At 54.4% G+C, this 20867-nt stretch overlaps 1 protein-coding gene across 2 annotated transcripts; it reads right to left on the reverse strand.

Annotated features, from left to right (window-relative positions):
• Window positions 1–607: 607 nt before the first annotated feature.
• XYLT2 (xylosyltransferase 2) lies at window positions 608–15431 on the reverse strand. 2 transcript variants are annotated; one of them, XM_054256274.2, is made up of 11 exons: window positions 15261–15431; window positions 7256–7748; window positions 6798–6973; window positions 6325–6527; window positions 5819–5899; window positions 5404–5620; window positions 5140–5316; window positions 4629–4891; window positions 4149–4344; window positions 3225–3498; window positions 608–1771 (listed from the first exon to the last, which is right to left on the reverse strand). In XM_054256274.2, exons 1-11 carry the CDS (start codon window positions 15393–15395, stop codon window positions 1449–1451), a joined length of 2538 nt encoding a protein of 845 aa, XP_054112249.1. In that variant the 5' UTR covers window positions 15396–15431; the 3' UTR covers window positions 608–1448. The 2 variants fall into 2 exon arrangements, with proteins under 2 accessions (XP_054112249.1, XP_035157143.1); XM_035301252.3 differs by having other exon boundaries at window positions 3165–3498.
• Window positions 15432–20867: the final 5436 nt, after the last annotated feature.

Consider the following 20867-nt stretch of genomic DNA (forward strand, 5'->3'; position numbering starts at 1 on the left):
AGCCTGGCCCAGTGCTGGGGGTGGGAGCGCTGGGTCAGGGCTCTCAAACTAAGCTCAAGTTCTGCTAGTCCCCTAGCCTGCTGGGTGGCAATGAGGAAGTCTTCAAGCCTCTCTGGGCCTCTATCCCTCAGAAAAAGAAAAAACTGGATTTGATTTTTTTTTTTTTTTAAACACAGGGTCTCACTGTGTCACCCAGGCTGGAGTGCAGTGGTGCAATCTTGGCTCACTGCAGCTTCAACCTCCTGCTTCAGCCTCCTGAGTAGCTGGGACTACAGGTGTGCACCACCACACCTGGCTAATTAAAAAAAAATCTTTTTTGTAGAGATGAGGTCTCACTATGTTGTCCAGGCTGGTCCCAAACTCCTGGCCTGAAGCAATCTTCCTGCCTTAGCCTCCCAGTTTGGGATTATAGGCGTGAGACCCTGCACCCAGGTTAGATGGGTTCTTGAGTCCCTTTTGGGTGGAGGATTCTAAACTCTTCTCCATCTGGGGGAATGAGATCTTCACCTTCTCAAGGCTACCAAAGTACCAGCTAAGACTTCTAGAGAAGGCCCAATGAATAGTGATAGCTTCCCGACACCCAGGAGGAAAAGCATAGAACCCAGAGTAGAGAGATAGAGATATATTTCTTCTGTTGCATATTTCAGAATTCACGCTGAGCTTCAGGCACAATGCTACTCTACGTTCTTCTGAGAGCCTTGACAGTCTTCCACGCTGCTTGTGCAACCTCACCCTTCCAGCATGCATCTGGGAAATTCTGCATTGGTCTCAGTGGGCCCTGATGCCCTGCCTTTCCCATCCAGGGGCAGGGTATGCTGGAAAGCCCTGGAGCCAGCCCCACCCCCTCCAGGGTCCCCTGGCTACAAGAGAACTGTCCTGCTAGAGCCAGCTCTGCAGTGCCCCCCAAATCACCTGTTCTTCGGGCCTCAGAGCCTGGCAGGGCAACTGCATCCCTGTGGAGACTCAGCCATGAGCACCACAGGCTCAGGCTGGGGTACGAGGCCCTGGAGAGCGAGGGAGGGCCAGCCTCATCCAGAACAGGAGGTGGGCTCAGCAGGCCTCTGGTCCCCACAGACAGGGCCCTCTTCCTGGGGCTGGTCTGAGCCCTATTGCACATTGTCTGTTCCAGTTTCTCCCCCCACCACCCATATTCCTTTTTAAATTAAAAAAAAAATACAAACTAGAGAGGAAGGCGAGCAAGAGCTGGGTGTGGAATGCTGCAGGCGCCCTTCTCACGTTCCCGCCAGCCCTCTGATCCCCAGCAAAGACATTGGCGTAGTTCATACTGTGTCCACCTTCCCTGCCGTCTGTGTGGGTTCTCCATGGCTCAAATGAGTGTGCGGCCTGGGCCTCTGGTTCTTGCCTGTGGGAGTGGAACCAGAGCCTCTGGTACATTGTCTGTAAGGTGCAACTCCCAGGGTCCTCCACGGATGCTGGCTGGGGCCCTGCTACCTGAGTCGCCCGTCTGCTTTGATAGGCCCCAGCTCTGATTTGGGGTCGGGGGACAGAGAGCTCCAGCTGGTCAGTTTGCAGGGCTCCAGGGAGGGGCAGGCAGAGGGGCCTATGGCACACAGTCCGGCCACAGACCAGAAGCTGCTCAGTTCCCCATCTGTCCAGGCCTCAAGCGCAGGGCCTGTGAGCTGTGCGTGCTGCCGGGCGGCCTCCTCCGCAAGCTCTGGCGCAGGCAGGTTCAGGATGCTACTCAGGCCCTGGAAACTCTGCTCCATGTACTCGTTGTGGGGTGGCCCCGCGTGCAGCCAGCTGGCATCATCTGGGGGTGCAGAGCAGGCAGTAAGTACATCCCTCCCGACAGAATCCATGGAGGCCAGACCTGGGAGTTGGGTCTGGGTACCCCAGTTCCTGTTACAGCCTTACTGCTGAGTCACAGCTTGCTGAGTGACCTTGGGCTAATCCAAGGGACTTTCTGTGCCTGTAAAACTGAGTTTTATAAAATCAAGGCAGTAAGCCCTACATTCCCAACTGTAGGATACAGTAGAGCAGTGGGTTCAAGGCACTTTAGAAAAGAAGGGAACAGTCTGGTTTGTGTCCCACACCCTTTCTTGACCATCATCGGTGACTCCTGGAGCCCTCAGAAGCCTGTACTCAGGCCCTTCAGCCCTTCATGCACAGACACTGGCCAGCTTCATCCCCTCGGCTTAGAGCACCTTCTCTGACTTTGTCCTTGAGGCGCAGCCCCTGTCCCCACCTGCTGTGCATTGTCACCATTCTTCTCTTGACTGGGAGGTCCAGGTGTGCAGGGACACAGCTTGCCTGCCTGGATTTGCTGCAGACCCACCAGCACCCCCTCCTCCTCTAGGGCACCCCTCCTCTTAACCACTTCTTGTGATAGGATGTGGTGGGGGAAGGAGACACCTACCAGTGATCACCTCCTACATACCAGCCACTTTCCCTCCAGAGGCTCATACCTCTCACACGACAGTGGAAGTTGCTTATACCAGGCCCTCCCTTGCAGGAAATGTGCCCAGCCTGTGTCTCTGTTCAGAGCCTGCTCCCTAGCCTCAGATAAGTGGGCAGAGAGCCACATGACCCTGCCCACCTGGCCAGACAGTGGACTGGGATGGCCAATCAGATTTGCTGTCCCAATGTAGAACCTGGGGACTAAAAGTCCCTGGTCAGTGTCTGCTGCACTGAGAGGCCATGGATGGGGAGCCAGAGCCTGAGAAAATGCATAGAGATAGGACAGGATGAGGAACAAGATGGCCCCAGAGAGATGGAGAAAGTGCCTCTGGGTCACAGTGAGGCCTGACCCAGGCTCTGTTAAGGAGAGCGCTGCATTCTTCCAGTCTTCTTCCTTTTTTAACTCAAGCTAGGTTGAGTGGATTTGTGTCACATGCACCAGGAGGTCCCTGATAGGTATACTGTTCCTGGTTCATGTGCTAAGACTGAGGCCCAGGAAGGCCAGGTCACTTCGAAGGACAAAGGCCAATGAAACCATCAGAGTTATGTTCCACACCAAGTCTGCCTGACTAGAAAGCTCCCCTTTCCACCACACTGCAGGAAAGAAGACCAAGGCCCCAGCCCTTCCATGCTTCCCATACTCCAGGGATAGGAGTCAGCTCTGATAGCTGGCTTCTCAGGGTCACCTCTCTGGCAAGTCCTGTTCTGTCTGGCTTCTGGGCCTCATTTGAGAACTGCACCCTTACCTTTCCTGAGAGGTAGTTTGTGGTTGAAGGTCAAGGGCAGCACAAGGAAGCGGGTCTCACCCAGCGGTTCCCAGAACTGAAGGAGTCGAACAGTCCAGGGCCCTGGCCGCAGGGGCCGGCTCAGTGGGGGCTTGTACTGTGTGACCTCGGTCTCCGTATCTACTGTGATGTCATAAGATGTGGCCACCACGTAGGTTGGGTCGATCCAGACCACTGTGGCTGTGAGGTTGGGGCCCCGGGCCCAGCGCTGCATGGCCACAGGCTCATCCAGCGGCCCCAATAGCCCCCCAAAGTTCCGGAAAAGACGCTCTTTGGGGTCCCAGTCAGTGCCAACCTGTAGAGAGAGAGGCAGCTGGGCAGGAGTGTAAGAGAAAGGTCTTTCCCCTCCTCTGAGGCTGCTTCTCACTGTGTAATCTCAGTCCAGTCACTGTGTCTTTCTGGGCCTCAGTTTCCCCATCTGCAAAATGAAGGGGTCAGACTAGGAGATCTTTTATCTCTCCCAGCTCTGAGATTCATTCTAGGCTTCCATTCTGACTGCTAGGCAGTGGAGGTCAGTCCTCCTTATTGGGGACAATATGGTAGGGATGAGGTTCAAAGCCCTGCCCAGAGACCACTTCCACATGAAGCCAAAGCCTCTATGAAAGAGACCATGAGGAGCCACTCAGAAGCTTAGTTTCATAGCCTAACTCGAATGTCCATGCCCCTCTAGGAGAAATCTCTGTAGTCTGGAAGACTGAGCTTGTGTTGTAGCAGAACTGAAAATTCTTTCCCTGCTCCCTTCATGTCCTCTGCATGCCCCAACCAGGAGGTGCTCCTCAGTGTGCACAGGTGGGGGAGTGACACAGGATATCTATATGGGGGCACCACCATGGCTGCCATTACTGGGAAAAGAACCTTACCCCTCCCTTGGTGTCTGTCCCTCTCTTCCCGCTACCCCGAGTCTTCTTGGGGGTTGGGAGAAAGCAAGGGGGGGACCTGTCCCACCTCCAGACTCTGGAGCCGGCTGGCCTGGTCACTGCGCCCCAACAGCTTCAGCGACCCCTGGGGCATCAGCCACATCTCAAGCGTCTCTGCCGGCCCCTGGGCTGAGGGCTGCACCACCTGTGTCACCAGGTAGCCCTGGAAATGGTCGTCATAGAAATACAGGTGCACGCTGGACGGCAAGCCCCGGGGCTCAAACCTAAGGTGCCAGCAGGGAGAAAGGGAGATGCCATCAGCATACCTGACTTGGCCTGGAGTCCCAGGGAGGGGGTTCTGGGGAGTCCCATCCCAGGCACTTCCTTTCCCCGATCTTACACGTGGGTGCTGTGGCACCTACATGCCTGGCTGTGGCCTTCTTTTTGCCATTTGCATTTTTCCCTCAGACTGGGGCCTTGTTGTGGGCAGGGGACATCACTCGCTGGTCGGCCTCCCCTTAGGGCACCGCACCCCGAGAGCCTGCTGTATGTCAGAAGGGGAACTCACCTGCAGAGTGGGGTGGCCAGTGGGGGCGCAGCGGTGGCAGCATGGCGCAGGCTGAGGCGGGCAAAGGCTGTGTAAGCGGTGAGCATGACATCACTGAGCCCGCTGGGGCCATCGGCTGCATCGTAGGTATTCTCCCAGTAGGCCTTGAGGGCCGGTGTGCCTGGGGGGTAGCTGCCATACAGGTGGAAGTCCAGGATTTCCAGTACCTCCTGGTTCACAGTCGACTCGAACTTCCGGGCGAAGAAGGTGGGTCTGGAGACTTGCTGGAGCGGGAGAGGCAAGGTGGGTGAAGGGCTCTGGAGGCCCCAGAGGGCATGGCGGGGCTGGCCCCTCAGCACTGCCTAGGGCTCAGCCTCCTGTGGCTTTTCCTGCTTCTGTTGTAGCCCCAGACCTCTGAGGGCTGCTCTAGGCCAAGGCCTCCCAGATTGTCTGACTGGCCCACCCTGCCGTTCTGTGAAAAGCCGAGGGGGAAGACCTAGCAAGGGGCAGCCTTGGGGCTACGGGCAAGCACCTGCAGCCGGAGGAAGTCCTGCGGCTTGAAGTCGTTGGGGGAGCAGCCGCACCAGTCCACGATGTGCTTGTACTGGCACTTGCAGCCCAGCTTGCGGTTCCAGTTGGTGACTCGCAGGTTGTTGTCCACGAGGGTCTCACAGGCCAGGCTGTTCTCCAGCACCGTGTGGAAGAAGGACTGCAGGCAGCAAGGGAGAGTGTAAGGTGAGCTGCAGGCAGCCCAGCCCACGCCCTCCCCGGCCTTCACACCTGCCAGGCCACCCACCTCAGCTGGGAGCAGTGTGTATGTGTAGAACTGGCGTAGCTGGGCCACAAGCGAGTCGTCTGTGTACACCACATACTCCACAAAGCTGCGCGTCAGCACGAACCAGTCAGAACCGCCGTCCACCACGATGCCCGCTGGGATCTGCCGCTCACCCAGGCGCCACATGTGCGAGTCGCACTCATGGAAAAGCCGGTCCAGGCCCTGTTTCTTGATGAACCTGCGGGGGTCAGAGAAGCCACGGCTGGGGATGCTGCAGCGTGGGGTCCAAGCTCTTTCAGTGCCTAGCAGCCGACACTCCTCAACCTGTGATTGGTGTGGAGGCTTTGAAACCCAGGGCTGGGGCCACCGAGCCCCACTGTGTAGTAGGGGTTGGGACAAGACACTGGGGCCAGGGGCTTCTTCTCCACCCTCTCACCTGGAGTTGTCCCGGCCATGTGACTTGAGGAAATTCTTGTCCCGGTTCTTGGAGAGGAATGCCACCAGCTCCTCATTGGTCCTGGTGAAGGAATGGGTGGCAGCCAGCCATGTGAGATAGTTGCTCAGTCCCCTGGCTTTTCTTCTCACCCTGAGAGCTGTCTGGTCATGTGCCCTACCCCTGGCTGATGCTCTGGGGTGGTGAGTACCATAGGCCCCTGAGGAAGACCACCCCATCCTTCCTCTGCCCCTTGCTCTCTGACCCGGCACACCAGGTACAGACCTCTGCCTCCTCCTCCTCCCCTCCACTGCCTATCACGCTCAATTCTCAGATCATCTTACACCAACCCCTCCCCTAAAACATGGCTGGGGCGCTGAGGCCCATCTCTGAGTAGGGTAGATCCCAGAGTGAGGCTGGGGGGCGAAGGTCCACCAGAGCCCTCCAACCTCAGGTACCCAGACAGGGGTCCCCTCCCATCCAGAGGACTCCGAGCCCAATCCCCACACCTGGTTGGGTAGTCGGTGGCACTGAGGTTGATGAAGAAGTCCCAAGCCCAGCCAGGCACCTCTAGCAGGTCCCGCATGCTCCGCAGGTACATCCTCAGGAGGCTGGCCCCGCCCCAGATGGTGACCATGCGCCAGGGCGTCACCCGCACATTATCATAGCGCTGGGCCAGCTCCGCCACCTCCCGGTGCAGGTAGTTGGAACGCTGGTGAGGAGGAGACACTCAGCCAGCCCCCAGCGTTATCACTACCCCCAGTACCACCCCAGGACAGAATGCAAAGGACACAAAACGGCGAAAGCACAGGGCAGGCTCCAGCCTCTAAGCGGCTGAGACGGCTTGTGCAGCTGCCCCCGTTCCAGGCCTCAGTTTCCCTCTCTAAGATACCTGCACCAGGTCAGAGACCCTATCTCTCTGCAACCTTCTGTCTCTGCTCTGCTCACCCCAGACCCCCTTGCCCTCTCTCCACCACAGTACCTTGTCCACATGGATGTAAAAGAAGTGCTGCTCATGATAGACGGCCTTAAGAAGACGCTTCAGCTGGCGGATGGCGCGGCCATGAACCACCAGCATGTAGGCGATTCGCACCGGGGGGCCAGCCACAGGCTGCTGGGCCCGGCTCTCATCCCACTGGATGCCGGGGCTCATCTTCCCTGAAAGCAGAGAACAGGCATTGGCGAGGCCCACCCTAGGTCACAGGGCGGGGGTGAGATGGCAAGAGGGGCTGCCTGTTTTCCAAAGAAGCCTAGACTTGGAGCCCCATGCTCCTGGGTCCCCACTCTGCCTCTGCCACTTAGTAAATACACCGGGCAAAGACTTAGGCCAGAAGGGAGGCCCCCCTCGGCTCTTCCTTCCTCTGAGAAAGGGGTGAGGATCTGGGCCATGCCACCTCCCTGCCCCGGCCTGGGAAGGGCTGGAGCACCCCTGTCCCTCACCAGTCAGCTGACAGTGCCGGGGCACAGCCTTGGGCATGAGGCTCCCAGCCTGGTGCAGGCACACCACATTGGCGATCTCCTGCTGGCACTGCTTGGTGCTGGCCCGGGCCAGTGCAGACAGCGCATCCTTGCCCACGATCTCGCACTTTGGGGTGAAGCCGTTGTCCGTGGGCTGGGGAGCACCCTCCACGCTCCCTGTATCTCCATGCGGTGGGAAGCCGGCTGCCCCTACCAGCGCCTCCCCAGCTGCTGCCCCGCTCAGGTTCTGGCGGCCTGGGGCCTCCGGGGGTGGGGCAGGTGGGACCCGGCGGCTGGCTCTCTGCCGGCTGGTTACCGCCCGTACTACCTTAGCCACGGGCACTCCTGGGCTCTCAGCACGGCCCCGCCAGCGCCCATGCCTTCTGCCTGCGCTGCCCCGTCGCCCTGCTGAACTGTCTGTGTCCTTGGAACCCTCACCAGGGTCCAGTGGCCGTGGCTTCCTCTGCCTTCCTTTCTGTAAAAGATATGCAGACATGTCACTGGGGCAGCCCCTCAATGCCTTCTGCTCCTTGACCTCCATCTTGGCTGGGGGCAACCTCAGACTTAGACGCTCCTGCCCACCTTTTACCCAGAGAAGCGCTTTTCACCTAAGGACTCAATCAGCACCACTACGGGGGCGCCTGCCTGGCCAGCCGCCGAGGGATCACTGGTCCTCCCGCCATCAAACCAACACCCCTGTCCCCACTGGTTCTCAGATCACACAGCGCTGTGCTTGATTTTCTGCTCCAGACTCAGATACCACTTTCTTTTTCAGCAGATGTTAAAATAAATATCCATATGCGTCCCAAGGAAAGGGTACAAAGACCCACCGAAGGCACAAGTGTCCACCTAAGACCCAGCACTCCCACTGAGGGCTGGGAGGAGATAGTGGTCTGCAGAAGACTGACTTCCAGATGAATCCAAAGCATTTCCATGTGGGAAGACTGAGCCCACCACACAGTGAAGGAGGAGTGCCTGTGGGGATGAATGGAGGTGAAGCCTGAGACCCCAATACTGCTTGGGTCCTCTAGGAAGCAGATCAAGACAAAGTGAGAGTACAGGAGGGTCACTGCAAGTACCCCATGAGCGATGGGGCAGGAGCCAGCAGGGAAAAGCTTTGGACCACAAACGAGACGGCCATGCAAGGAGAGGGGAATGAAGAGCTTCTGCCTCCAGCACAGCCTCGAGGAAGTCCTGGCGGGCTCCCAGCAACACTCCTGCACACGTACTGCCTGGGGCTGGTGAGCCCTGAGCCACCTCCACACTCAGTCCCTGGCAGAGACTGACGGCGTCCGCGGCTGGAGGCTGTCACCTCACTGCACAGGCAGTATGTTTTTCCTTGAAGGGATCCCTGCACCGGGGTGCCTCTACCACTGCTGCACCCCTGCTTCCTGGCTCTAAGTGCTCTGGCACCTGCTGCTTCTCCTCAAATCCAGGCCCTTCCCTAGATGGTGTGGTGGTGATGGAACAGCATTTCTACCCCCCTCCTCCCCTGTTCCCCCATCCTACCTACCCTCCTGACCAAATCCCATCCATCTTTTCAGATCTAGCTCCAAGGCCCCTGGAGTGCACCCATTCCATTGGCCCTGCAGTGGGATGGGCTGAGCTCTGAGGCCCTGGATGTTCCTCTAGCAGTGAACTCCTTGATGAGAGACACGTCAGCTCCATCTCCCCAGGGCCCAGCAGAGCAGCTGGCACACAGGGGACACCTAGCTGGTGTCTAGAGGATGAGATGTAGAAAGGACAGAGGAATAGGGGCCACCATGTGAATGCTCTGGAGTCTCCAGGGCTCTGGGCCCAGCTCTGCCAACTCACCAGCCATTGCTTAACTTCTCTGAGTGTGTTCCCTCAGCTGTAAGGAGGAGTAACAAATGAGATGAAGCATGAGACACTGCAGCTAGGGAGAGCCGTCCCACCAGTCTCATAAACCTCTCCCACAGGCCTTCCCCTCCATGCTCACAAGCTCTCCAGGCCTGTCCTTTTCTTTCTTTCTTTTTTTTTTTTTGAGATGGAGTTTCACTCCTGTTGCCCAGGCTGGAGTGCAATGGCACGATTTCAGCTCACTGTAACCTCCGCCTCCTGGGTTCAAGCCATTTTCCTGCCCCAGCCTCCCAAGTAGCTGGGATTACAGGCTCCCACCACCATGCCCAGCTAATTTTTGTATTTTTAGTAGAGATGGGGTTTCACTATGTTGTCCATGCTGGTCTCGAACTCCTGACCTCAAATGATCTGCCCGTCTTGGCCACCCAAAGTGCTGGGATTACAGGCGTGAGCCACCATGCCCAGCCAGGTCCTCTTCTTTCTTGACCTTTCAGTGGTTGAGTTAACGGACCACTCTGTCTTGCTTGAAGTGCCCTCTGCATCTGGTTTCCATGATACCCACCTGGCTTTTCTCCTCTCTCACTGCCACTCCTTCTGGTCTTCTTGGTGCTTCCTTGTTTCCCAGGGCACACCTGGGGCCCTTCCTGTCCTAGCACCTTCACTTCCTAAGTGATCTTTAGTGCTTGGGTTTCTAAACTCCATCTCCTCCCACAGATTGAGCTCTCTGGACTGGATAGCTCCTTTGAACCTTTAGGCATTTAACTACCAGCCTCCTTGACATCTCATGTGGGAGCCCGATCGACCTCTCAAAGCCACAAGTCCAAAAGTTACCTCCTGCTCTTCATCCCCAACCTGCTCCTACTTCACCTTTCCCATCTCAGTTAATGACTTTATCCTTCAAGATGCTCAGGCCAAAAACTTTTGGAAGTCATTTATTTATTTATTTTTTGTATTTTTAGTACAGACAAGGTTTCACCATGTTGGCCAGATTGGTCTCAAACTCCTGACCTCATGATCCACCTGCCTCAGCCTCCCAAAGTGCTGGGGTTACATGTGTGAGCCACCGCGCCCAGCCAGGAGTCATCTCTGACTCTTTCCCTCACACCCCACATCCACTCCATCAGTAAATCCCGTCGAGGCCACCTTCAGAATACATCTGGAATACAATCCCTTCTCAACACCTCCCTCACCATCCCTGCCTAGATTCCCTGGTCTTCCAGCTCCTACTCTTGTTCCCCTAGATTCTTTTCTCATCACGGCAGCTAGTGTTTCTGTTACAACTCTTAAAGCCCCATTTCACCACTCCCCTGCTCCAAATCTCCAGTGGCTTCCTTGCTTGGGATAAAAACCAAAGCCCTTATAGGAGCCTACAGAGTCTCCTGAGCTGTGTAGCTGCCCCCTTCTCCACCCAGGCCTCTCTGACCTCATCTGGGAATTTGTCATGCTCATTCTTCTGCAGCCACAGTGGCCTTCCCCGCACCCCCTCATCCCCCTGGCACTTCTGGCTCCAGCCCTTGCATCCACTATCCCCTGTGCCTGGCATACCTCCCCCAAATGGCCCCATAGCTCATTCCCTGCCTCCTCAATTCTTTGTTCAGATGGCATCCTCTCAGTAGGGCCACCCCGACCACTGGATTTACAGAGCCAGCCCACCCTCCTCCGCTGTCTCTTTCCCATAGCACAATATTTCCTCTCATCCTACCATTTATTTACATTGTGTTTTTATATGTCTTTCTCCTCAGAAGATTCTAAGTTCCCCAAGGGCAGGCCTTTTTGCTGTTTTCTTCACTGACATAGTCCTAGCACCTAGGAGAGTGTCTGGCTATGGTATACATTCAGTAAATGTTTTTTGAGAGTCTGGCTCTGTTGCCCAGGCTGGAGTACAGTGGTGTGATCTCAGCTCACTGCAGGCTCTGCCTCCTGGGTTCAAGCAATTTTCGTGCCTCAGCCTCCCAGGAGCTGGAATTACAGGCGCGCACCATCATGCCCAGCTAATTTTTTGTATGTTTACTAGACAGCATTTCACCATGTTGGCCACGCTGGTCTTGAACTCCTGACCTCAAGTGATTCACCAACCTTGGCCTCCCAAAGTGCTGGGATTACAGGCCTAAGCCACTGTGCCCAGCCTTAGTATTTGTGGAATGAATGAATGAATGCAAAGCTTTTGCCATAGGCACAGCATTCAATAAATGCTGCCATCTTTCTTTCTTTTTTTTTTTTTTTTTTGAGATGGAGTCTCACTGTCGCCCAGGCTGGAGTGCAGTGGCATGATCTTAGCTCTGCAACATTTGCCTCCCAGGTTTAAGTGATTCTTGTGCCTCAGCCTCCTAAGTAGCTGGGATTACAGGCATGTGCCACCATGCCTGGCTACTTTTTATATTTTTATTAAAGACCAGGTTTCACCATGTTGGGTAGGCTGGTCTTGAACTCCTGACCTCAAGTGATCTACCCGCCTCGGCCTCCCAAAGTGCTGGGATTATAGGCGTGAGCCACCGCACCTGGCCCAATGCTGCCATCTTTATCATTATGTTTACTCAGATGAGAGGAGGAAATAGACAAACATGAAATTAAGAGAGGCCCAAGATCCTCCACATCTTGTACTTGGCTGGTTTGGATTCTCTGTGCTCCTCAGCTACCCAGGACTTCCCCTGATTCCTGCACACACTGTTGGAGCATATCAGAAACCTCATGCTGTCAGGCTGACAGCCACCTTCAGGCCAGAGCCCCATCCCTACACCCATGCCCTCTGTGCCCAGCACCCAGCCAGCCTTCTGATCTTTTTATTTTATTTTTTTTAAAGATGGGGTTTCACCATATTGGTCAGGCTGGTCTTGAACTCCTGACCTCAGGTGATCTGCCCACCTCAGCCTCCCAAAGTGCTGGGATTACAGGCGTGAGCCACCGCGCCTGGCTATTTTATTTATTTTAATAAAGATGTGGTCTCACTATGTTGTCCAAGCTGGTCTTGAACTCCTGGGCTCAAGTGCTTCTCCCACCTTGGCCTCCCAAAGTGCTGGGATTACAGATGTGAGCCACAGTTCCGGGTTGCCCTCCGATCTCTTAAAGGTGGCCAGTGGGAGCTGGGGGCGGCCATCCCCATCTGAGAAGAGATACCTGCAAGAGGAGGCAGCAGTCCCTATTCTGTACCCACACTGGGGAGGGCACCCCAGGTTGGGGAACCCCCTAAGAAAAGTGAATGCAGCCCCACTGAACTGTGTGTATCAGCCTGGTAACATCTGACCTGGCCACACAACAAGCAGACAAAGACATTCCCAAGCTTAGGTGGGTAGACATGGCAGAGAGCTGTGGGCTCTCCGGGTGGAAGCCAGTATCAGTGAGTCAGGAAGCTGGTCAGGAGGGTAGGGCATGAGGCATGGGGCAAGGTTGATTGTGGTGGGGGCCAGGATGTGGGAGGAGACGAGCATGTTGGTCCCTGCACTGCAGTGGGAGCTGGCTGACCCTCAGAAGGACAATCCTAGAGGAGGCTGGGGGATGAGAAGGCAGCAGTGAGGGAACAGAGAGGCCCTGGTGGGCAGCCAGCCCCCACCTCTGTCCCTTCCAGGCATGTCCAAGGAGCATTATCACAGCCCCAGCCTTGAGCCCCTCACAGGCCACCCCCAGCAGCCCCTGAGGTCGGGAGCCCTTCTGATGACTGAGGGTGGGGAATGGTCCTCTGACCTCCCACGTAGATACATTCTGGCTTCAGAGACTCCTTCCTGTCCTCCAAGGAGGCAATGAAAATCCTCTGCCACTTCCTGGCTCTGTAGCTCCACCTTGGAATCCTTGAAATGCTCCCGCTATACCCCACCTCCTTTGACTTCTCAGGCTGCATTTAAAACAAGTGGTGAGATGGTGTTTGTGAAGGCTTTGGAAACCACTGAGCAGCTCCTTGGAGGTTAGCGACCATCCCTGGTATCCACTCTCAGCCTCTCCATAGATGGGCAGAGCACACATCTTAAATGCACACTGAATCCTGTGCTGCTCGGACCCATTTAGTGCTCTCCCACTGCACTTAGAATAAAACCCTTGCCCCTTGCTGTGGTCCTTTCAGCCATGCAGGATGGAACCTTCTTCCAGGGAAAGTACCACACCCTCCTATCCATTCCTCAAGGGTGCCCAGCTAAGCCCATCCTCCTCAGGGCCTTCTGCCCAAACTCTCGCCTACCTCTTCCTGTGAGAAGCCTTTCCTGACCCCCTGATCTAACCCAACCCCTTCGTCATTCCATTGAGTTCCTTTTCACTGTCTGTCTCTCCCTGTAGATTACCTACCCATGAGGGCAGAGACCTCATCTATTTTATTTTTTATCCCCAGTATTAGCACAGTGTCTAGTACTAAGTAGGACTTTATACCTATTTGTTGAATGAATGACTGAATGAATGAACTGTATTCCCAATGCACAGTGCTGAGATAATAAGAGTTATTTACCGACAGCTTAGCATGTGCCACAAACTCCTGCAAGTACTTCACAGGCATCATTTACACTTAATCTTTATAATCAGCCAACACGAGAGGTGCCGTTAATATCCCCGTTTGGGGAGGGATACTAAGGGAGGGGGTGAAGTGATTTGCTGGTGGGCTCCTCAGGGGCAGAGCTGGAAGAGAGTGGTGAAGTGGGTGGTCCAGCTTCAGCACTCAATTTGCCAAGCACCCAGTTATGCTGCCTGGTAACCACAGAGTCAGGTGAGGGAGCTGCTGAGGGGTCCAAGCAGCAATGGGTGCCTGGACCACATAAGCTTTTTCAAACATTCTGGTCCAGGCTTCCCCTATTCATTCAGCCAGGAAGCCATAGGAGGAGGTGGGAGGGATGGGGGCAGTATCCCAGAGTGGTCACACATTCCAGGGTCAGAGGGCTCCCTAACTGCCTTCGAAGCCCATTCCACCTTGGAATGTCCCATCTGCCCAGAGTCTTCCTACACTGGGCCTGGAATACTCTCCTCTTCGCCCTACGTGTAGGTCCACACAGGAGCTAAATCCTCGAGGATGTCACAGAGCCAGCCGCCCCCTGCCCCCACCTCCTTTTGGAGTTATGGTCTCATGTGACTCTGTTCCAGCCCCCCTCACCATCCCACCCTCTTGGTTCTCCCAAAAAAGGGGCAAGGGCAGTTCTTCTGTCTCCACACCAGGCCTTCCAGACTGGCGAGATGTGGCAAGGGGTCATGGGTATCAGGGCCGTCCCCAAGGAAGGCAGCAGGCAGAGCCTCTGACCCGGAGGCCTGGAGGCAGCAGAACAGGGTGCTAGGGGTAGGGAGGCCCTGACTGTGGGCCACAGCTTAGGACTGTCCCCTTCACCTATGCAGCATGAACTCAGACCCAGTGGACCCTTCCCACCACACCGCTGGGGTGTCTGAGCCTCCAGCTGTAATCACATCTGCCAAGAGGCAGGGACCTGGGGGCTGGGTCTGCTGTTGCCCCTACTCTAGGGCCTGGGACTCTGCTGCTGTCCCATTCCCTTACAGCCAGAGGGCCCTTCCCTAATTTCCTAAGGTCCTGAGGCCAACTCACCAGCTCACTTCCTCCTCCCTCTGCCCTCCGGAGACCCATCCAGGTTCTTCAAACCCCCGGCTGAGGAAGCCACACCTCGGGAACACTCCAGTTCTCTCCGTCGGGGTCACGCCTGTTCCTTCAGTTCCCGGGTACACACTTTGTCCCAGGCCCGAATTCCACCTCAGAGCTTCACTTCCTCACCGGCCACTGCCCCTCAGGCTCAGCTGGGCAAGGACGCCCTGGGTCCCTTGGCCCCACTCCTCCGCCCACGGCGCGCACTCCCCGCCCCCTCCCAACTTCGGAAAGTTTGGCCTGGGGCTCCCCACCTCCTAGCAGAGCAGGTTCGGGCCCAGCCCCGTCTCCCAGCCCCGCTAGCCGCGCCTGACCTTCATCACTCCCCGGGCAGGAGACCACCTCAGCATGACCTGCTCCTCCCGCCCCGACCCCCAGTCCACCAGGGCCCGGGTCTCCGGGCCACGCACTGCCCCCGCGCGCAGCTCCCTAGGCCCGCGGGGGAAGGGAGTACTGGGGGCCGGATGCTCCGATCCAGGCGACCGCCGGCGCCCCGCACGCACGCACCCGGCCCGTGCCCCACTTCCCCGGCTGGGGCCGCCCGCAGCCCCGCCAGGACCCCGCGCGCCCCCGCGCCCGGCCTGCCAGCCCGCCCGGCCGTCGGAGCACCTCGCCCGCCTCGTCCTCCTCCAGGCCGCTGAAGCTCCACACCACCAGGCCCTGAAGCAGGAGGATGGCCAGCGCCGTGGCAATCGCCAGCTTGTAGCGCCGCACCAGCTTCTGCACTCGCGCGCTCGCCACCATCTTCCTGCCCGGGACGCGAGGCGCGCGCCCAGCACTGCAACCCGGCCGCGAGCGCGCGCACACACGCCCGGGGAGGCGGGCCGGGCGCGCGCCGGGGCGGGGAGGGGGCGGGGCCCACGAGCCTAAAGCGCCGCGCCCCCCAGGCTAGGGGTGGAGCCCGGCTCGCAGCGCCTTTCCGCCCGGGCAGCCGCGGGCGTGGGCCAGAGCACCTGCCTTCCGCGCTCGCATCTTCGCCGGTTCCCCTAGTACCCACGTGTGCTCCCCTCCACCTGGACGGCGAGCGCCTGGTGCTGGGGAGTGGAGGGTCTGCGGCACAACCTCTCTTGCCCAGTGTCGGGGGTCGTGAGCGAGTTCAGTCCCACGCGGGTAAGCTCTCGGCCAGGGAGCCCCGGGAACGCCAGGGCTCCCAGAGACGCCGCCTGGGGAGAGGGCCTGTGAGAGCCACAGGCCTCTGCTTAAAAACCTGGAGGCCGCACCAGCGGGGCAAAGTCTTACCCCTTGATAGGCATCATAGAACTTTCAAGAATCTTCCTTTCCGCTCGGCGCTCATCCTAAGCATCCTCAGGCCGCTTCCAGAGTTGTGGTTCTCAAACTACTCTAGCGTGCGTCGGAGTCTCTTGGAGGTCTTGATAAAACAGATTTTAGGGCTTCTCCTCCCTCCCACAGAGTGTCTGCTTTGGTAGGTCGGGAGTGGGGCCTGAGCACTAGTATTTTTAGCAAGTTCCTGGGTGATGCTGATGCCGTTGCTCTGGGACCAAACTTGGAGAACCAATAGACCTCGACACGTGCTGGTCCCTCTGCCAAGTCCTAGCAACTGTCCCCCACTCCCACCCCCACCCCCTACGCAATCGGTGGCATCCTCCCTTGCGTCCCCAGCACTGTGTCCAGTCGTGACTGCACTGGGATCACGCCCTGCCTTGGACACCCAGCAATGCTCAAGAAATGTTGCGGAAAGCAAGTAAGCGAGGCCCAGCTTCCTGTCTAATTGGCTGTCCCTAACATTTTTTTGAGAGCATGGCGTGTGCAAGCACCGCATTGGACAAGGTCTAAGCACCTGGAAGGCCGATGGAGACAGGGGAGGCGAGAAGAGCAAAACAGTGCCCATCAAAGCTAGGTGATCCCCAGCTGGAGAAGCCAGACACTGGAAGGAGGAAGTCATAAAAATAGCAAATACAAGTTAGAAGGTTTAAACAGAAGACTTTAGGAGCCATTACAGGGAGGTCTGGAAAGAGAAGTGGCTTACAAAAAAAAAAAAAAAAAGTTTGAGGCCGGTGGCTTACGCCTGCAATCCCAGCACTTTGGGAGGCCGAAGTGGGCGGATCACCTGAGATTGGGAGTTTGAGACCAGCTTGATCAACATGGAGAAACCCTGTCTCTATTAAAAATACAAAAATTAGCCAGGCGTGGTGGCGCGCCTGTAGTCCCAGCTACTCGGAAGGCTGAGGCAGGAGAATTACTTAAACCCGGGAGGCGGAGGTTGCTGTGAATCCGAGATCGCCGCCATTGCACTCCAGCCTCGGCAACAAGAGCAAAACTCCGTCTCAAAAAGAGAGAGAGAGAGAGAGAGAGAGAGAGAGAGAGAGGAGAAAAGAAAGAAAGAAAGAAAAGAAAGAAAAAAGTTTGAAAAGCTAGAAAGGCATGATGGAGGGGTTTGGGGTTTTGGAAGCTTGCAGAAGGTTGGGTTGGTGAGAGAATTCTGAACTGATGTCTACAGGATACGCGCAGGCATTTGATGGCACATAAATAAACCTCCTTTAATCGTCTCCTGCGCTTTAGCATCTGCGATCATTCTGTTCTGCCACTTTGTTAAATCGGAGAATTGTAAACAGTGTTTCTGAGGACAGCTTGGCTACTTAGGAGAACCTACACTTCAGAGATTTTGGAAAACATCAGTTGACATGCCAGCAATTGATATGTTAATTAAATATTGATCTTTCGAGCTCATTAAATCAGGTCCTCTCGGGACTTCTACCTGCCAATAATTCCCCCCACAACAATGAAAATAGCTTTATTTTTCACTGATTATATAAGTAATAAATATTGATTATATAATATTTAAACAATAAACAAGAAAAAAGTAAAAATTACCTACAATCTCACTGCTTAAGATAATTATCATTAACATTTTGGTGGCTATCCTTTCCCCCATTTCTCTCTCTCTCTCTCTTTTTTTTGAGATAGAGTCTCAATCTGTTGTTCTGTCTGGAATGCAGTAGCGCCATCTCAGCTCACTGCAATCTCCAATCCCCGGTTCAAGCAATTCTCCTGCCTCAGCCTCCTGAGTAGCTGGGACTACAGGCACCGACCACCACACACGGCTAATTTTTTTATTTTTGGTAGAGATGGGGGTTCACTGTATTGGCCAGGCTGGTCTCAAACTCCTGACGTCATGATTTGCCTGCCTCAGCTTCCCAAAGTGCTGGGATTACAGGTGTGAACCACTGAAACTGGCCCTTTTCCCCGTTTCTTTATATGTACATAATTTTGCATGGATGGGTCACGTCACACACATGGTTTTTAAATATATAAACTTTTTAAAGAATTTCTCTCTCCTCCTCCTCGATGTTAACAGCCTGGCATGGCTCACTTGGTTTCTTCCTAACTTCCTTCGTTCCACCTTTCTCCATAAGAATTCACACACATAGGTTTTCTTTCTTAATTTTTGGAGGGAGTTGTTTTATTTAAATTTTGGGGGTGTTACATTTAAAAAGTTGAATCATATTTCACAATGTCTCTGCTGCTTGCTTTTCTCCCTTAACTGTAAATACACAATAGAAATTCCTCTAAGTTGGATGGGACAGGTCTCACTCATCCTTTTTAATGGCTGCATAATATTCCACTCCTTTCTTGAATGGACATTCACTTGGTTTCTGGGGTTTTGCCCCTGCTGCACAGCTGTAATAAACATGCTTCCATGCTTATTCCTATGCACTGACACTTTTATTTCTATGGCAGAGTTTCCCAGGAATAAGGAAAAGGGAATCTTTAATTTTGATATTGTCAGATTGCTTCCCAAAGACAATTCAAGTTTCCAACAACAATATTTGAGGGTTTTGTTTTCCTGCATCTCTTCCAGCAGCAGATGTTATTCCATTTTTGATGTTTGCTAATCTCATAGGTGAGGAGCAGCCTTCTTGTTTTTTTTTTTTTTTTCTTTTTTGAGACGGAGTTTCGCTGTTGTTACCCAGACTGGAGTGCAATGGCACGATCTCGGCTCACTGCAACCTCCGCCTTGCCTTCTGGGTTCAAGCAATTCTCCTGCCTCAGCCTCCCGAGTAGCTGGGCCTACAGTCGTGCACCACCATGCCCAGCTAATTTTTGTATTTTTAGTAGAGACGAGGTTTCACCATGTTGACCAGGATGGTCTCGATCTCTTGACCTCGTGATCCACCCGCCTCGGCCTCACAAAGTGCTGGGGTTACAGGCATGAGCCACCGTGCCTGGTCCACATTTAAGTTTTTAACCTAGCTGTAATTTGCTTTTCTAAATGATATGAAATAGGGGGTGGGGAGTCTTTATTTAACATTTATTCTCAGTCATTCTATCAGTACCTACTTAGACTTTTAATTTATTATTATTATTTTTAAGACAGGCTTCTCTGTCACCAAGGCTGGAGCACAGTGGCACCAAGGCTGGAGCACAGTGGGCTTACTGTAGCCTTGGGGCTCAGGTGATTCTCCTGCCTCAGCCTCCTGAGTAGCTGGTACTACAAGCACATGCCACCACACCAATTTTGTTATTTTTGTACAGACGGTCCCACTGTGTTGTCTAGGCAGGTCTCAAACTCCTTGTCTCACACAGTCCTCCCACTTTGGCCTCCTGAAGTGCCTCGTTTACAACTGTGAGACACTGTACCTGGCCTTTATTGTTTTTTTGTTTTGTTTTGTGTGGGTCTCACTCTGTTGCCCAGGCTGGAGTGCAGTGACACAATTACAGCTCACTGTAGCCTTGACCTCCTGGGCTCCAGTGATCTGCCCACTTTAGCCTCCTGAGTAGCTGGGACCACCTAGCTAAATTTTTTTCATTTATTTTTTGTAGAGATGGGGTTTTCCTATGTTGCCCAGTCTGGTCTTGGACTCCTGGGCTCAAGAGATCCTCTCACCTTGGCCTCCCAAAGTTCTGGGATTACAGGCATGTGCCACTGAGCCTGGCCCACCTTCACTGTTTTTTTTTTTTTTTTTTTTTTTGAGACGGAGTTTCGCTCTTGTTACCCAGGTTGGAGTGCAATGGCGCTATCTCAGCTCACCGCAACCTCCGCCTCCTGGGTTCAGGCAATTCTCCTGCCTCAGCCTCCTGAGTAGCTGGGACTACAGGCACGCGCCACCATGCCCAGCTAATTTTTTGTATTTTTAGTAGAGACGGGGTTTCACCACATTGACCAGGATGGTCTCGATCTCGTGATCCACCCGCCTCAGACTCCCAAAGTGCTGGGATTACAGGCTTGAGCCACCACGCTTGGCCACTGTTTTTTTTTTAAACAAATTTGTTATCTGGTTATGGTGGAGCCTGTAATTCTCAGCTACTCAGGAGGCTGAGATGGGAGGATCACTTGAGCCCCAGGAATTTGAGACCAGCCTGGGCAACATGGCAAGATGTCACTAAAAAATAAATGAAAATAAAACCCCAAATTTGTTAGTGAGGTATAGCATGCATAGACTGGTTTGGATTTGACTGTATAAAATGCAAGAATCACTGTTCCCCTCTGTCTCCTCTTTAGGTTCTCTGATAAATTCCACTATGCTTTTTTCTTTTACTATAAAAAGTTTCAAAAATACAAAATGATTCTTCAGAAAAGCAGACTAGGAAAGCATTCTTTAGTTATAATTGGGTTGCCTGGATGATATATTCTTTCTCATGTGAAGGAATGATCCTTATAGTCTTTGTTTTTAGAGCCATTTTATGTTTTCAAATGCATTTGCAGCAGCTAGAGTTTGAATTTGGCCCAACACCAGCGGGCATGAAGATTCCTGCAGGAAAACTTCCAGGCTATGCCTACAAGCATCTCCCTGGGCTCTGTCCTGTGGCCTTTATCTGCTTATCCATCCAGTTCCTTCCGATTGACACTTTACTAAGCTGTCTGCTGTGGCCCTGATCCTGGCTTTCCCTCTGGATTCTACCTTTGCGGGTACCTGCTGCCAGCCCACACCCACGCCAACTCTGGATCCATGGGTTCCTGCTTGTCAGGAAGTTCTAACACCTGGATCATATGGGGTTTTCCAGCATGACCTATTGAGATTATGAATTATTTAAAAAATAATTTCCACATATTAAAACATTTTTGCATCCCTAGAGTGAATGTTACTTGGTCTTAGTAGCTGTTTCTTTTTCTTTCTTTCTTTTTTTTTTTTTTTTTTGAGATGGAATCTCGCTCTGTCACCCAGGCTGGAGTGCAGTCCCGCGATCTTGGCTCATTGCAGCCTCTGCCTACGGGATTCAAGTGATTCTTCTGTCTCAGCCTCCTGAGTAGCTGGG

Source organism: Callithrix jacchus, chromosome 5, assembly GCF_049354715.1.
Source record: "Callithrix jacchus isolate 240 chromosome 5, calJac240_pri, whole genome shotgun sequence".
NCBI lineage: Eukaryota > Metazoa > Chordata > Mammalia > Primates > Cebidae > Callithrix > Callithrix jacchus.

What these genes read in the sequence shown, in the direction of transcription:
- XYLT2 (XM_035301252.3), bottom strand. Translation starts at nt 15,395, where the DNA reads ATGGTGGCGAGCGCGCGAGTGCAGAAGCTGGTGCGGCGCTACAAGCTG. An exon ending in CATGGCCGGGACAACTCCAG is followed by an intron (nt 5,621 to 5,818) that starts GTGAGAGGGTGG and finishes TGACCCCCGCAG; the next exon opens with GTTCATCAAGAAACAGGGCC. An exon ending in ACACACTGCTCCCAGCTGAG is followed by an intron (nt 5,317 to 5,403) that starts GTGGGTGGCCTG and finishes TGCTGCCTGCAG; the next exon opens with TCCTTCTTCCACACGGTGCT.